Source organism: Ranitomeya variabilis, chromosome 4 (assembly GCF_051348905.1).
Source record: "Ranitomeya variabilis isolate aRanVar5 chromosome 4, aRanVar5.hap1, whole genome shotgun sequence".
NCBI classification, from domain to species: domain Eukaryota; kingdom Metazoa; phylum Chordata; class Amphibia; order Anura; family Dendrobatidae; genus Ranitomeya; species Ranitomeya variabilis.
Genome location: NC_135235.1, coordinates 77,297,014 through 77,315,486, shown reverse-complemented (window position 1 = coordinate 77,315,486; position 18,473 = coordinate 77,297,014). Strand labels below are relative to the sequence as shown.

Sequence of the window (18,473 nt, the reverse complement as noted above, 5' to 3'; positions counted from 1 at the left end):
GGCTGTGATGCGGTGTTGTGACACAGGCACCCAATCAGCGCTGGCGTCGCTGTCTCTGACGTCAGACAAACTGAACATGAAGAGGAAGCCGGGGGATCAGCTGCAGCCTGAACTTCCTCTTCAGGTTCAGTTTGTAAGTTTCTTAACCCCTTTAGGATACTTGAGGCTATGAAACAGTTGGCATCTGCCAGGTACGGAGCAGGCTCAACTCCAGAGATGCTCCATTGAAGCACAATCCACCATTTGAGGTATATGTGAATCGCATCGGAAAAGGGGTTAAATTACTTAGGAGGCAAACAGAACTGGATAACCTTATTCAACAATTCAGTCATAACTTTAATAGCCCAATAATCAGGAATCTCGTTTGCTGGAACACAACACACAAAGGCAATTTATATAGAACAAAATGTGTTTATTGTTTTTAATGCATTAACATTTTCTTTACTTTTAGTTCCATGTTTAATAACAAGCATCCCAGTCTCTCAAAGAAGTTGTCCACTACTTTAGCATTGATTGTCTATCCTTAGGATAGGTCATCCATTTCTGATCGGTTGGGGAGTGGGACCTGGTACCTCCGCCGATCAGCGGTTCTGTGTCCACAGCAGGAAATACATAAATTACAAAGAACAGCTCTGTCGCTCTATAGTGGCCGGGTACTGCACATCCGCCCCTTATATAAATCAATAGGGTCCATAGGGGGAGATGTGCAGTACCTGGCTGTGGCCACTATTCTGTCGACGAAGCTGTGCTGCTCCGTAACTGTTAGTTTCCAGCCGTCGCAGGAAAGCTTATCAGCAAGAATGCTGGGTGTCGCACTCCCAGACCTAAGGATAAGCCATCAACATTAAAGCGGTTGTACACTACTGTAGGTTCCTTCGGTGCACCGCACACAAGCATCAAAATCTCACCATTGCACGCCCACACTAATACCATGCATCCCACCAATGACTATGTGCCTGCAACGCCCCGACACATGAACCCTACATGTCACAAGTGCACAGCCATATTTCTACCATGCATTCCACGGAAGCATGTGTTTGGGTACTGGAGGTAAATCTCAACAGCAAACCGACACTTAAAAGAGGTTGTCCACTATATCACTGATGAGACCTATCCGTGGATAGGTCAATGTCTGATTGGCTGGGGTTACATTGATTTTAATAGGAGGCATCACGCACCCAGCAAACCCCATGTGCCCCCCACACCGCCATCATGCACCCAGCACTCCTCATGTGCCCCCCACACCGCCATCATGCACCCAGCACTCCTCATGTGCCCCCCACACCATCATGCACCCAGCACTCCTTATGTGCCCCCCCACACCGCCATCACGCACCCAGTCCTCCCTATGTGCCCCCCACACCGCCATCATGCACCCAGCACTCATGTGCCCCCCACACCGCCATCACGCACCCAGCACTCCTTATGTGCCCCCCACACCGCCATCACGCACCCAGCACTCCTTATGTGCCCCCCACACCGCCATCACGCACCCAGTCCTCCCTATGTGCCCCCCACACCGCCATCATGCACCCAGCACTCCTCATGTGCCCCCCACACCGCCATCACGCACCCAGCACTCCTTATGTGCCCCCCACACCGCCATCACGCACCCAGCACTCCTTATGTGCCCCCCACACCGCCATCACGCACCCAGTCCTCCCTATGTGCCCCCCACACCGCCATCATGCACCCAGCACTCCTCATGTGCCCCCCACACCGCCATCACGCACCCAGCACTCCTTATGTGCCCCCCACACCGCCATCATGCACCCAGCACTCCCCATCTGCCCCCACACCGCCATCACGCACCCAGTCCTCCCTATGTGCCCCCCACACCGCCATCACGCACCCAGCACTCCTTATGTGCCCCCCACAGTCATCATGCACCCAGCACTCCCCATCTGTCCCCACACCACCATCATGCACCCAGCACTCCCCATGTGCCCCCCACACCGCCATCATGCACCCAGCACTCCCCATCTGCCCCCCACACCGCCATCATGCACCCAGCACTCCCCATGTGCCCCCCACACCGCCATCATGCACCCAGCACTCCCCATGTGCCCCCACACCGCCATCATGCACCCAGCACTCCCCATGTGCCCCCCACACCGCCATCATGCACCCAGTCCTCCCTGTGCCCCCCAGACATCATGCACCCAGCACTCCCCATGTGCCCCCCACACCGCCATCATGCACCTAGCCCTCCCCATCTGCTCCCACACCGCCATCATGCACCCAGTCCTCTATGTGCCCCCACAGACATCATGCACCCAGCCCTCCCTATGTGCCCTCCAGACATCATGCACCCAGCCCTCCCTATGTGCCCTCCAGACATCATGCACCCAGCACTCCCTATGTGCCCCCCACACCGCCATCATGCACCCAGCCCTCCCTATGTGCCCTCCAGACATCATGCACCCAGCCCTCCCTATGTGCCCCCCCAGACATCATGCACCCAGCACCCCTCATCTGCCCCCCGCACCGCCCCTGAATGCAGCACCCGCTCCCATCGCGTCTCTCCCGGGAAGTAGAGCCGGTCCCGCCGTCCCCAGCAGCCGCACCGCGTCCTCCGCAGACTTGCTCCCTGTGAGTTGCGCTTTCTCCTCGGTGCCGGGTCTGTACGGTCACATGACTTGATGTCAACTGCCCTGTGACGTCACTAGGTCCTCCCGGAGTGTGGGAATGAGCCGCTGTAGCAGAGCCCGGTGCTGGGGTCACAGTGTCCGGCGGCGGCGCGCCCGGTATGGTCACAGCCGCTGTCAGGAGCACGGCAATGTCCGGGCTGTGTGGTGGGACGAGCAGGTGCCTCCTGGGTCAGCCGGGCGCCCGGTGTCTGCCGCCGCTCCTGGCGCGGACACTGCCCGTACGCTCCGATCTGCCCGCTCTCCTCCTGCCGCCGGGGCCTCCATGCTGCCGGCTACTGCTCACTACTTCCCACCGCCCGAGGGCTCTGAGGAAAGCCCGCCCACTAGCTGGGAGGTTCTTATAAGCCTTCCCTGTTACACCACGTGCCCCGCCATCCGCCAATCCCCGCGGACCTTCCTGTAAGCCAGGAATGATTTTAACCCTTCCCGCGGCAGTCGGAGGCTTCCCACTTCACTACATTGCGCCCCCTTGTCAGAACATCGAGATGGAGCCCAACTCAGTGAAGGTATTCTTGTCCGCTCTGCGCCGGCGGCTGCAGGGGGCGGCCGGCAGCCCCTCACCCCCCACCGCCACACACGGCAACTTTCACACAAACTTTTCCCCCACGGAGGATGCGGAGGCTCCGGCGCTGCGCGTCCCTCCATTGCGGCTGTCCGCGGGCTGATTGTGTTTGTGTTTTCTCCCGCAGTGGGTCGGCTCGCCCTGTGGTCTCCATGGACCGTACATCTTCTACAAGGCTTTCCACTTCCACCTGGAGGACAGAGCCCGGATCTTGTCCCTCGGCGACTTCTTCTTGGTCCGGTGTAAACCCGAGGAGCCGGTGTGCATCGCGGAGCTGCAGCTGCTGTGGGAAGAGAGAACTAGCAGGCAACTTTTATCCAGCTCCAAACTTTACTTCCTCCCAGAAGATACTCCCTTGGGCAGGAGTAGCGACCATGGCGAGGTGATTAACCCTTGTGTGTGGGGTGAGGCTGGCCCCGGAGGCTGCAGCAGTGGGGATGGAGGGGAGGGGGCGTCCAGCTGTTGTGGCTGCTGCTGGTGGTGGAGCCCCCCATTGGGTGATGTGCCCCCCATTGGGTGATGTGCCCCCCATTGGGTGATGTGCCCCCTGACCATAGTCTGATCTCTGGTAGATGAGGATTTATTGCTGCCTCCCCCTGTGATTGACGGCTCTATTAATATCCCGGCTCTTGTCATTTGCCTGCATTTTGTGTCTTGCTGTAACATTCCGCCTGGCTCCTGGCTATATATATATATATATATATATATATATATATATATATATATATATAATGTGTGTGTGTGTGTGATTGCATCCATTACAGCCCCTCCGGCTTCTGATTGCATTATCGCAGCCCCTGATATTGTTCCCACCTCTGTACTGTGTGTTGTGTTTTTTGATATGTTTTAAGAGGAGAGGAAATAATGAAATGGAGGCTGCGTGAGATCAAAAGCTCTTTTTCTTTATTTATTTATTTTTTGTATTATTTATTTATTTTTTTCTCCTCGCTAGGCAAAGATGTGTTGAATAAAGTGATAAATGACAGGTACCTGAATAAATACATTCAAAATAACTTGGGCGGATAGAGAAACGAGGAAGGGGGGGGAGAGAGATTGAAAAAAAAAAAAAGAAGCGAGAATCAGGCATGTAACCAGCACAAACACGTTAAGCATTAACTGCTTAATCCTTAACAAGGAATCTGATGGCTTCAGACTATTTATTAATATGACGCTTCCAGTGGAAGGTATTAGAGATTAACCCCTGACGTGCTGACCTGACAGATACACAATGCAGTGTTTTATAATAATCTGCAAATGGAACCCCCCCCCTTCCCTCCTTCCCCTTCACTCTCCCTCCTCCTCCTCTTCTCCTCTTCTTCTTCTTTTTCTTCTTCTTCTCCTTCCTCTCTGGCAGAAAAAATAATGTTTGATCTACAGTTGACATTTTTCAGATAATAGCCCAAATCATCAAAGCATGATCGCTTTACAATGTCTCACCCCCCCCCCCTCCCCAGATCTGTAATTTCAAGTAGTGCTGCAATTATGCTGCTTTATTGTACTCCCAATGGCTGCACTAGGTTACTGCTGAACTCTTTTTATAGTGTACATGCATAGCAATGTGCCGGAGAGAATGGATTGCATGTTAAATCCTATAAACATCATTGTTCCGGGGCACTTGGATTTTTTTCTTTTTTTTTTTTTTCTTAGAGGCGAAATAGAAGTCATCCTATTTTTAAAGATTGCTGTTTGCTAAAGTCAACCTATCACCTAATGGGCTTAATTGCAGTTTTGTCTTGCCTTTATTTAAAGCTAGGGTTACATTGCAGTTTAATATTACATGTTTGAAATGGCTCCGGTATTCTTAGTTGTGCTTGGCTGCCCCCCTATGCTCAGATTTAATGGCTTTGTTTTTCATTTACTTTTTTTTTTTATGTGTCTGTATTTTATTTTTTCTCATGGCAACAGTATTGAGTTGACATTCTGTAACTTCTAAAAGAAAAAAAAAAAATAGAAAAAAAAACACATTAGCAGGTTGACCTCACTTCTGCGAAGATCTGAACGTGTCCCCTCCCCCTGTCTAACTTTCCTGTGCAGCTGTCTGTACCCCCCTCCCCACCACCACCATTATAGGCAGGACTTATTATTTGCTTTTCAAATTTATTACTTCAACATGGTTTGCGAATCTGGAAAAAAAAAAAAAAAAAAAAAGGGGAAGGATTAAATATCAAGAAAGCAGTATGAATATCATCCATGTTCTCTTGCCACTTAAAGGAAATGACTCAGCCATTTTATTAGTGCCTGAACAGCATCAATAACAAGCTGCAAAACAATTGTAGACAATGCAGTCCCGAGATCTTTTTTTTTTTTTTTTAATAGTGTCAGATTTAATTGCATGCCATAAATAGATTATGACCGTTCTCCGCGTCTTCAAGGGCGATGACGTATGTTTATTTATCTCCTTAAATATATTTTTTAACATTTTTATTTAATCATTTTTTATTATATGAAGCACATTGTATTTATTTTTCAGCTGTTAATTTCCTCCTGTCACAGTAACTGGTTTGACAACATTAATTTTTTTTTACGACAGGGGAGGGGGAAAGGGGGGAGCTAGTGACATTGGGAGGAATTATGCAGAGGTCTGGCTCTGTTGTACAGGATCATATTGATAAATAATTGAAACAGGTAGAAAGTTTCCTAATGCAGTTGTGCTTTACACCCCAGTGATGTCATTTCCCCGCTGGCCTGAGTTAGTCATTCATTAGCAGGATCGCAGAAGCAACAGAATCCAGTGTTACTTCATTGGCAGCGAGCCTACAGAAACCGGCACTGAGAGCCAGAGCCTAGAGAGGGCAACATAACACTCCCATGTTCAAATACACTTTGTTTCCACTTGTTCCATTAACTTGTTTATATATATTCACATGAATTTCTTATTGATTTCAGATCTTTCCGCAGCTTAGATTTTTTTTATTTTCTATTTTCTTGGCAAAGTGTAAATATTTACTTATTTCTACTAATCCACTTCCCCCTTGTGTCTGTAATAAGCATTCATCCCAGGAATTGCAATGGAGGTCACGTTTGCTTTGACAAAGGATCATTGTTTATTCTTCCTGACATTAATTTATTTTATTATTTTATTTTTTTTGTTGTATTGTGTGGTGAATTACATTATTGTGGCCATTTTTTTTAATAAACATATTTTTATTACCTTTTCATATTGCCTCTTGGATGCTTTATAGTAATAATATATCTATGTAAGGCTACATTCACGCCATCCGCTTTTATCAGGTTTTTGACACTGCGTATTTTTGCAGCTTCTTCCAGTTCCAACATAGTGGATGGGATTTCTAGAAATTTCAGGCCCACTGTGCTTCTTATTTACTGACCCGCGGTGCATTTTTTAAGTCCGCAGCGTGTCAATTTTTTCAGTGGTGTTTTCTGTGCAGCTTTTCCCAATAGATTTACGTTAGATACGGAAAATCTGTAAGTAAAAAAAAAAAAATCACATGCGTTTTTAGTAACATAGTAGCATAGTTATTAAGGTTGAAGGAAGACTTTAAGTCCATCTAGTTCAACCCATAGCCTAACCTAACATGCCCTAACATGTTGATCCAGAGGAAGGCAAAAAAAAACCCCTTTGTGTGTTTCTATGGCGGAAACACATAAAAAAATGTAATCCGCACCTACAGATGTCAATAAAGTTCAGTGAAATCAAAATACCGTAAAGTTTCACACACAAGCAAGCTTTGATTAAAGAATGACACGCCAAACCGAGACAAAACCTGCAGCGTCAAAAACGCAATAAAAACACGTTACAAAACATGCAAAAATGCAATGAAAAAGCGCAAGTGACCTAATTTAAATAAGTTCCCACAATGAGCTTTTAGTGAGTTTTGATGTTGCAGATTTTTTGCGCCCATTAAGTAAAAGAGGTTACTTTTGTTTTTTTTAAAATGAGCAGCATGAAAAACTCCTCATGGGAACGTATCTTTATAGGTGCAGAAATTCTGCAACATCAAATATTCACCAGAAGCTCAGTGTGAGAATGAAGCCTAAGGGGCACACGTTCAGGAAACGCTGCGTGTTTGACGCTGCGTAGAGCCGCAGCACCAAACACGCAGCGTCCAGATGTTACAGCATAGTGGAGGGGATTTCATGAAATCCCGTCTCCACTATGCATTAAAAGACGCATGTGGCACACCCGCGGAAACGGGCATGCGGCGCGTCTTTTCAGAACGCAGCATGTCCTGACAATGCTGAAACCGCAACAACAACGCAGGTGACCTGCCAGTGACCTCAGGTGCAGATTTGGTCAGGATTTTACCTGCGTAAAATCCTGACCAAATCCTGATGCAATCCTGAACGTGGACACATACCCTTAGGGTATGTGCACACATTGCGGATTTCATAGCGGACTTTTCCGCTCGGATTCTGCAGAATCCGCAGGTAAAATGACCTGCGCTTTACCTGTGGATTCCCTGTGGGTTTCGTGCAGATTTATTGTGGATTTTGTGCAGAATTCGCCTGTGTTTTCACACCTACGGAATCCTATAATGGATTAGGTGTAAAACGCTGCGGAATCCGCACAAAGAATTGACATGCTGCGGAAAATAATTTGCAGCGTTTCTGCGTGGAATTTTCCATAGCATGTTCACTGCGGATTTGGTTTTCCATAGGTTTACATGCTACTGTACAACGCATGGAAAACTGCTGGGGATCCGCAGCCAAATCCGCAACGTGTGCACATACCCTTAGGCTGCGTTCCCATGATGAGTGTTTTATGAGTTTTTGGTGTTGCAGTTTTTTGGCACCCATTAAGTAAAATAGGTTACTTGCATTTTTTTTTAGAAAATACATGGTGTGCAAAAAACTCACCACGTTCAGTATTTGGTCAGTATTTTACGTCAGTATTTGCAATCCAAAACCAAGAGTGGAACAATCAGAGGAAAAGTATGACAGAAACGCATGAAAACTTATGCGTTTTTTCACCTCCTGACTTTGGCTTACAAATCCTGATGTAAAATACTGACCAAATACTGAACATGTGAACGTGGCTAAGACGCTAAGTTTTTGCCGCAACAAAAATACTTAGTGTCAAAAACAGACCAAAAGCTCATCGAGGGATCATAGCCTTACAGGTCCTGGACATTGGATGGGTTTTGTAGAAACCTTATGCCCACTGTGCCTTTTTTATGCTGCATAAACTGACCTGCAGTGTGGAAACGCACTGAAAACACATGTAATCCACACACGACTATCAATAACGTTTTATCTAAACCAAATGTCAGGAAGTATCAAAAACAAAGCAGCTTTATTTAAAAGACTACATACCAAAAAGAGACAATAAAGCGTCAAAACTGCAATAAAAACGCATGCAAAAAAAGGCACTCAAAAATGCAATGAAGAAAAGGCAAGTGACCTAATTTACCCAATAGGTGCAGAAAATCAGCTTCAAATTTCTGCTGTGGATATTTTGTAAAGACACGTCAGATTTGCCTATGATCTTTCATAAAAAGATATGTTCCTCTGTATTTTCAGCATCTCAGTTTGCTGTAAGTGACTGGAAACATCCTTGTTTATATCAGGGCTGTGGAGTCAGTAAGCCAAACCACCGGCTCCAGCTCTGACTCCGACTTCTCAATTTCCCAGACTCTGACTCCCCAGCACTGGTCAGTACTGAGCATGTGCATAAAGTGCAGCACAGATTCATCTCCACCAAAAACCCAGATCCTTAGATCAGGAACAGAACAGACATTTATAGGACATTTCAGAAGTTTCCCAAGTTCTTATGAGAACTTTTACAGCACATCCTGCACTGTACTACTGTGCCCAATGTATTATATATTTTGGGAGTCTGTCAGTCCATTTTGTACCGACCTTGACTCCACCAAAATGACACTGACTCCACAGTCCTGGTTTATATCCAGATTCTGGATAAAGTGTTCTGTCCGGCCCACAATGGATGCCACTGGCACCTTATGGACCCCACAGACTTACGAGATCTGTCACTTCCTGTACATATCTGTCGTTTTGATAGGAAAAATTGCCATTCAAGCAGAGCTATACTAATTGTGATGGACGCTCCAATATAGATGTAGACATAATCTGAGCGAAACGTGGGGCGAACATATCATTGGTCCAACCTGTTCAGTTGCACAGGGGCCCAAGAGGTAAGAGGGCCACCATCACGCCCTTAGCAGGTGGAATCGGTGACCTATTGAGCTGCAAGGGGCCCATATATTGTTCTTGCACAGGGAGCCCCAAATGTCTGTGTCCGCCAGTGGCAAAACACATCTGCTTGCTGACTTTATAATAGCACTTAGACAAGGTAAAAAATGACAAGCGACAGGTCCTCTCTAAATCTGAATGTTTCCATTCACTGACACCAAATCTTAAAAAATGGTAAAAAGTTGAAGAAACTGGCAGAAAGTTCTCATCATACAGCGAGTATTTGCAAACACACTTGTAAAGAAGATATTGACGTTTTCGTCCATGATCTGGAATCTCAGTACCGCGTGCTCATGAGGTTATTTCCAAGAATTATTTATACTTCAGGATCATCCATGGATGTTTCCATAAGTCACTGTTGATATGTGATATAGATTGTTTAATTAGAAGTGTAATAAAATATTAATAAGTAACCTGGCATATGTTCCAGCCGCCTGCCAACTTCTGCTTCTGCGAAGTCACATTCTTAGTGTTTATACTTGGCCCCATATCAGTTTGATTTTAGTTTGGCAGTATATGTTTCCCTGGGAACCATAATTACCTCATAAGCCATCAGCTTGAGTGATCTATGAGCTCACTGGCTTGTCGAGCGTCGTGTTGAGCTGTGAAATGGTTTCTTATAGATGTACTAATCTCATTGTGTGAATACAGGTTTATAGGCCAAAGGCGATGTAACACAAAGTATGTGGAACTTACTCTGGGACCTGTTGTTGGGGTCAGTTTGACTTTAGGTTTTCTTATCTGGTAGTTTATATGATTTGCATGAGTAAATATGTATATAGATAGTGCCACAATAAAGTATTCATACCCCATGAACTTTTCTACATTGTATCACGTTACGTGCACGACCTTACATATGTATTATTGGAATTTTATGTGATATACCTACACCATGGAGCAAGTACTTGTAATGTGATACATGGATTTCTAAATTAATTCTGAAAATAGAGACGTGCATTTGTATTCAGCCCCCCTGAGTCAATACTTTGTAGGACCACCTTTTGCGGCAATTACTACTGCAAGTCTTTTGAGGGTATGTCTCTAACAGCTTTGCATATGTAGAGACTGAAACTTTTGCCCATTCTTTGCAAACTCGCTCCAGCTCAGTCAGATCGGATGGAGGCTTCTGTGATCAACAATTTTAATTCTTGTCACTGATTCTCAATGGGTTTTACGTCTGGACTGGGCCATTCACACACATAAATATGCTTTGATCTATGCCATTTCATTTTAGCCCTGGCAGTATGTTTAGGGTCCGTTGCCTACTGGAAGGTGAACCTACGCCCCCTTCTCAAGTCTTTTGCACCCTCCAGCAGGTTTTCCTCTAGTATTGCCCTGTATTTGGCTCCATCCATCTTGCCTTCAATTCTGCCCAGCGACCCCTGTCCCAGCTGAAGGAACGCTTCCTCACAGCATGATGCTGCCACCACCATGTTTCACGGTGGGTATGGTGTTTCTTGAGTGATGTCCAATGTCCGTTTCCTGCCACACATAGCGTTTTGCATTTAGTCCAGAGGTCTAGATTTATCTGTACATATGTGTCTGGGCCTTTTATGCTCTATATGGAAGAATACTAGACTATGTTAAGCTATCTATTTGCTACATACTGAGACGACATATAGTTTAATGGGGAAAAGGGAGTAAATGTTGCCGGACACCTCTGCTGGCAGTTTATGTTCCTTGGGATTAAAAGAATTGGGCATGTAAATTCAACATGCCTGATCCTTCTTTCTGTCAGGGCAGAGTCTGGATGCCCCAATATACATTATATAGTTGGTTGGTTTAGGCGACATTATTCTAATGTGTATGACCAGCTTAAAGGACAGATGCTGATTTTTGCATATTTTCTGCTGTTCTAAAGTCGTGATTTCGTACCATTGTGTTAGTCATTAAATCTTACCTAGCTTAGTCCAGAACTGTAATGACCCCTTTCCGATGTTGGGCGTAATAATTGGAATTCCTCCCTTTAATGTGGGCTCCTGCACATGACAGCTGTTTTGAACAGCTGACATGTGCCTCTAACAGCCTCGGGTGGAATCGCCTGTGTGTAGCAGAGTCGATCGTACAACTCCAGTTTCTAGTCTCCAATGGAGACTATTGAAACATGCAAAAAGTTTAAAAAAAATGTTTAAAAAAAATGAAAAAAAATAAAAATAAAAGTTCAAATCGCCCCCTTTTCACCCCATTCAAAATAAAACCATAAAAAAAAATTCAAACATACACATATTTGATATCCCCGGCTTCAGAATCGCCCGATCTGTCAAGCTGTAAAAAGAATCCAACAAGTAGACTGTGTAGCAAAAAAAAATCAATCTATCTTACTGCTTTCTCTGCCTTAAAGGGCTATTTATATCTCATCAAGAGAGAGCCATAATGCTTAATAAGAGCTGTGGCCCCTTCATTCTCATGAATTGGTGGGTCCTACAGGTAGAATCCGCATAGATAATAAAGCAATATGTATCACCTTATGAGAGGGAAACCCCCTTAAAGGGGTCAGTAGGATCAACCCTCCTATATGGGCACGCAGGTCATAGAAAGTTGAATAAAATAATACCTTGATATCTGCGAGCCATTATCTTAATCCAGACAAATACAGTTTTTTTCTTAATTTGTAAATGAGCTGATAAGATTTATGGGCCGGACATAGATCTCCCCGAGAATCTGCCTCCAGAGGTTATTTTAAATAAAAGGCGGAGTTACCAGTGTGAGACATGTAATGACTGACAGTCTGCTCTCTTGAGCTACATGTCTCACACTGGTAACTCTTTCCCTTTCATTTTAAATAATCTCTGGAGGCAGATTCTCAGGGAGATCTATGTCCGGCCCATAGATCTAACAGATCCTTTATATATTAAGAAGTTCTTGTGAATAAAACATCGGATAGCAGCTATCAAGGTATAATTTTATTCAACTCTCTATGACCTACATGCTCATATAGATGGATTAGAAAGGCTTTTTCCTACTGACAAATTCCCTTTAAAGCATGATTCTATATTCATAGACTTACCTCTTAAATAACCTCAAAGTGATTTTCAGTATTAGAAAAACATGTCTGATTTCTTTTTCCAAAACATTGACAACCCTGACCATGGATCATGTCTGGTATTAAACCCTGCCCTAATAAAGTCAATGAGCTGCAATACCGCACCCAGTCAGTGGTCTGGAGGGGTGCAGTTTTCGAAAGAAAGCAGCTACATTTTTTATAAAACTTGTACAACGTCTTTTAATATGCTGTAAAACACCAGTGATGCGGTGTACCAAGAGTGGGCCAAAATAGTGCAATAAATACTGATTTACTATGATTATTTATATAACAATAACAGATTTATAGTAGCACGTATTGGGCCCACTTTTCATTTATTTACCCAATGAATAAATAGGAAATTTGTTTTTCCAAACTTCACCCAAATGTAACATTTTTTTAAAAAAATTTCTAGAACTGTCCAAGTTCTGTTTTTTTTTAAATTGAAATGATGTGTCTGACAGTATTACCGAGAGAAGATACTGTATCAAAAGTGCAGTTAGGGGAATTCAACCCACACAATGTAACAGTCACAGATTGTATCTAGACACCTCAATACTACTTTGCTTTTTTCATACAAAAGCTTCAATAGCTTGTCTTAAGTTTTCTGCACCCTGAATGGTTTATCAGTCACTTTGGAGGAAAAAAAAGAGTGTCGGACTACATTGCTTATTTTTTTTTAATTATTATTATTTTTTAATGCAGTGGGGTTTGTATAGTGTGGCCGAAAGTGAAAGAGGAACTGTCAGTATTGTCTACAAAGGGAAGCAGTAATCTTTAGTACAGATAACTGCATACTGTCACCCTGATGCTATGTTCACAATATAAAGCTGATGTTTGTAACAAAAATCCATCTATACAGCTTAGAGCTTTCAGCGGAAAATAGAATTATTATTACTCTCACTTGTTCTTTAGTTCTACTGTTGGAAGAAAGTAAATTTAAGTCCATCAAGAAATAATTGTGGCTTTATTTCTTCTTGTGTTTTGGTGCTTTATTGTGTTTTTTTTTCTTTTTTTACCATTTCCCACACTATGACATAATTGAGTATCTTGGTAAAGTCCTGCAGTCAATAGCAAGCATGCAATAGAAGGAGTTTAACTACTCCTGTCCCCATTAGAGCCCCCGTGACAAGCGGTAGGTTCATATACCCATGTAACAAAAAAATCGGTCAACGTCTGATCCGGAAAAGTGAAACGATTTTTTTTCTCACTTGTCGTCCATGTGCAATCCATTTTTTTAAACAGCAGCGATTAATCGTTTTACAAAACTATTTACATTTTCTTATGTTACAGAATTGCAATGTATCTGTAAAGATCGGATTCTTTATGGCGGCATTCGATTTTTTTCTCTTACACCCATAGACTTGACTGGGAGACTCTCTGGAAGAAAATCATTGCATGTTGCAAGTTTTTTGCACGCCTATTTGGTCAGTGGAATAAAACGTTCATCTGCCCCAATGAATAACTTTCTTCCGAGTTTGAGCCATTTTTTTAACAGATGGCACCTAAAATACGATCCAAATAGTGTTCTGTTTTTCCCCAATCTTGAAATGTAATAAAAGTTAATCAATCGGGAATTTGCACTATACAATGATCCAATTGAAAAATTGAATAATTTTTGGTAGTCCGATCATTTGAATAATGTCCTAGAAACTTATATACTATTAGAATTTATTTACATTATTTTTAAGAAATTGTATTTAGAACATTTATTTTTCTAAGGTCCGGTACTTCACGTACAGTAAGGGGATAAGTAAAAGTAATAATGGAGATAAGTCTCGGATTGGCTGTTGTCAAGCATGAGCATAGAGTTATAGTAGACTTCCTATTATAAAATATTCCACCACCCCCCGCCCGTGAGTTTATTATTGTTTTGTCGTGCAACATTCAATTAAAGTGGATTTCATTTAGACGCTGTTCAAATAGATCTGCAAAAAATATCTCATTTCAAAGTGAAAATAATTAGAAAACTACAATGTCTTCCCGTTTTTTATTGCATAATTGTTTAAAAACCATCAAGTGAGTTTTATTAGAACTGCCGCAGATTCTCCGGTCCTCAGTACACATTAGATTAGTCAAAAGTCGCCTTAAACCAGAAATCTTGGAGGGACCAGCTTACCACCTAATGTGTATGGTGTCTCCTTCTGACTCCTCCTCAGATGATGTTGGGGGACTCATGGTGTATGCGGACTCTCAACGCTCCCTTAGAAAAATGGTGTTTGACATAGGCAGTTTGACAGGGGTTGTGCACTCTTGTGTTTTTAATTGGGAGAGGGGAGTGTCATGATCCGTTCCAAGGTATAATCCTGTCTGCCCTTTTTCTGGGTGGATCATGTCAAGGGTTAACTTTGCTCTGCCTCATTCTGGGTTCAGGTTTGCTATTTAGCTCCTATGCATCCTACTGGTGGTGTCAGCTAAAGTTCTGCCTTCGGCGTATGAACCTGACTTTGGTAGCTCTTGATTTGTCCTGCTGTGATCCCTGACTTGCCCCGTGTCTGTTGACTCCCTCGGTTTGCCCTTTTCCCAGTGTTTCCCTGTTTGTCGGTTTTGATTCTCTGGTTTCTGACTTGGCTTGTATTCGGACTCGCTTCTGCCTTCTGACTTTGTCTTATCCGCTTCTGACCATTTATGAACCTCCTAGCTTTTTCCTGATCACGTGTACTGCTGATCCCTTTGGTAATTCTGCCTCTAATTGTTTATTGACTTGGCTTGTCTGACCACTCTCTCACCACTTGGTGGCGCCTGGGCTGCTGTTCTGTGGTGCTTCTCTGAGTACGCAGTCTCACTTCACTCTCAAGCTCCCTCTGGTGGAGGTTGCATTATACTGCCCTGCAGCAGCATGGCAGGGAGAAAGTCATTGACAGACACCTGCTATGTTTCCTCTTGTAAATTAACACCTATACTTACTCCGCTGATGATGCTGTTTCAGTGGTGTCAGCACTTGCTCTCTCAGGGATTGCATGACACTGTTATGTCACACAATCCCTGCAGCCAGTCAGCGCTGGCTTCACTCTCCCCGCCTTCAGACTGATCACATACATCTGGGGATAATGAGGGCAGCAGCTCTTACTTCCTCCGGACGTACCTGAGTTGTTTCAGGAGACGGCAGGGAGAGTGAAGCCAGGACTGATTGGCTGCAGGGATTGCGTGACATAACAGTGTCATGCGATCCCCGGGAGAGCAAGTGATGACACCACTGGAACAGCACCGTCACTGTTAGTATAGCTGTTGTTATTTTACAAGGGGGAACATTGGGATTGAGAATGAGTTGTCTGAGTAGTGAACGACCTGTTTTAAACCCCTGATTCTTTTGTGGACCCAACTCCATATTTGTATGGCAGTGGCTTTCTCTCCTATCCCAATTAAAAACACGAGTGCACAGCCAACCCAAACTGTACGTAGTTTGGGGGAGAGAGACTGCCATGAGAGATTGCTGCCAGACAAATTCTCTTTATTGAGCAAACTAGCTAACCCTGTGAAGGTGCATGGTCACCTTAAAGGGCTGCACTACTATTTATATATTGATAACCTATCCTAAGGATATGCTATCAATAGTAGATCAGTGGGGATCCGGTACCTGGCATCCTTACAGATCAGCAGTTCTTAGTGCCAGCATCCTCCAGATGTTATCAGCTACGGAGCTCAGCAGCTTTGCTTCATCAACTGTGTGGTGGCCATGGCCGGGTACAGCAGAGCCGCTCCTCGGACGTGCAGTACCAGGCGGTGATCACTACAGAGCTGACGGATCTGGGCTGTTGAGGTCCCCAACTACTAACTTTCAGATGTTGTATGCATTAAGAACAGCTGATCAATGGGGGTGTCGGACCCCCAGTGATTGATATTGATGACCCATCCTTAAGATAGGTCATCAATATAAAAGAAGTGGGGAAACCTGTTAAGTTTTAGTTAGGTCTGGACTTTGTTGCATTATTTCCAGTTGCAGTTTTCTTGCAGGTTTCCTGATTTTTTCCCCCTTTAATCTGCGTCATTCATGCAGTCATTCATCCTCTGCATGACAATGAACTTCAAAGTGCGAGTTGTCCCTCCACATTACTGTATATTTCCTAGATCTGAGAGGATATGTAACTCCCATATCTAAATCTGAAGACAAAGAAGTTGTGCTCGTCAGTCACATAGGCACGCTGTTTATTCTTAAGTGTGTTTTTCCAAGTATGACAAATGCCTTCTGAGACATTCCTAAGACTGGAAGGACGGTGAACGTTTCCAGCCATGTGTATTTACTGCGGGTGCAAATACTTATTTATACAACTCTTGCAATGTTTGGTAATGGGCGGCACCTACTATACCAGCAGAAGCCTGTGGAGTTCTTTGGTGTGATTGTCATATTTGTAGTGTTAAGTTGCAGACTATGCGAAGTATGCGAGGAGCCAGATCTATATTATACATGTATGACGCTCGATTGTTACCATAACCTGTTATGATAAGAAAGTATCTCTCAGAAAAAGTGACATTACCCAGAAACCGACCATTGTGTGCCGTGCTTTACTCGAATATACGTCCTCGGGACTGTACCATGAAAATCTCACGTTTTTGAGTTTGGTTTCTCACTTACGATATGGCAAGGTAATGAACACATGCGATGTGCCGTCAGGTTTCAGACTTAGTCATCGAGATTGTATGTGTATTTCATTTTGACAGTTTGTTTTTTCACAGCTTTTGTCAAAGTTTCAAGTTTTTTTATATATATAATTAAAGTATACTCACCCTTTTAACGCAGCTCCTGAGCTGGACTTTGGGGGTCGAAATTTTAAGACCGGCGCTCCTTGGCAGTTTAGCGTATTATTGCGCTTTGTGGTCATATTAAAGGGATTTCCACTACTATGATATTGACGACCTAGTCATCAATATCAGATCGGTGGAGACCCCCACTCCTCAGCTGTTATCAACCCCAAGCGTGACCGTGTACGGAGCGGAACATCTAAGGATAGGACATCGGTGTTGCAGTAGTAGCAGCCCCTTATATCACTACCTTCTCACAATGAGTTTTTGATGTTGCAGATTTTCTGCACCATTTGTGCACCTATTAAGTAAATTAGGTTACTTGCGGTTTTTTTATTGCTTTTCTGTGTGGGCTTTTTTCTCATGAGTTTTTATCTGATTTTTGATTCTGCGTTTTTATCTCTTATTGTTATATCATGTTTTTAAACAAAGCTGCTTTGTTTTTTATATTTACTAATATTTGGCTTTGACAATATTTTATTGATATAGTCATGTGCGGATTACCGTATATGCATTTTTGATTAGTTTCCGCCGGAAATCACACTAAGGGCTGTCCCACACGTCCAGATAATTCCGGTACCGGAAAAAATCGGTACCGGAGTTATCCGTGTCCGTGTGCCCGTGAGCTCACGTAGGCCATACGTGCGGCACACGTGTGCTGCCCGTGTGGCGAGTGGGTACCACACGGAGCGTGCAGGAGACAGCGCTAAAGTTTAGCGCTGTCCCCTGCATCGTGCTGAAGCCGCGATTCATATCTTCTGTGCAGCAGCGTTTGCTGCATAGAAGATATGAATAATAGTGTTTAAATGAAAGATCTATGTGTCCGCCGCCCCCCCACCTCCTGTGCGCCCCCCCGCTGTTCAGAAAATACTCACCCGCTCCCACGTTGGTTGTCGCTGCTTCCTGGTCTGGCCGCGGCTTCTACTGTATGCGGTCACGTGGGGCCGCTCATTTACAGTCATGAATAGGCGGCTCCACCTCCCATAGGGGCGGAGCCGACTATTCATGATTGTAAATGAGCGGCCCCACGTGACCGCATACAGTAGAAGCCGCGGCCAGACCAGGAAGCAGCGACAGCCAACGTGGGAGCGGGTGAGTATTTTCTGAACAGCGGGGGGGCGCACAGGGGGTGGGGGGGCGGCAGACAGGTAGATCTTTCATTTAAACACTATTATTCATATCTTCTATGCAGCAAACGCTGCTGCACAGAAGATATGAATCACGGCTTCAGCACCATGTGGGGGGGACAGCGCTTACTGTAGCGCTGTCTCCTGCACGCCACAGGGACTGCACACGGAGACCGTCCGTGTGTGGTCCGTGTTTTACA

General features: G+C 44.4%; 1 protein-coding gene across 1 annotated transcript in view; it reads left to right on the top strand.

Annotated features, from left to right (window-relative positions):
- Positions 1 to 2,950: 2,950 nt before the first annotated feature.
- Positions 2,951 to 18,473, top strand: part of ARID5B (AT-rich interaction domain 5B) — a 350,123-nt gene continuing 334,600 nt past the window's right edge. Inside the window, exons 1-2 of the mRNA XM_077258777.1 lie at positions 2,951 to 3,157; positions 3,341 to 3,595. Of these exons, the coding sequence (XP_077114892.1) occupies positions 3,062 to 3,157; positions 3,341 to 3,595 (351 nt within the window). The 5' untranslated portion in view covers positions 2,951 to 3,061. The remainder of the gene's footprint in view (positions 3,158 to 3,340; positions 3,596 to 18,473) is intronic.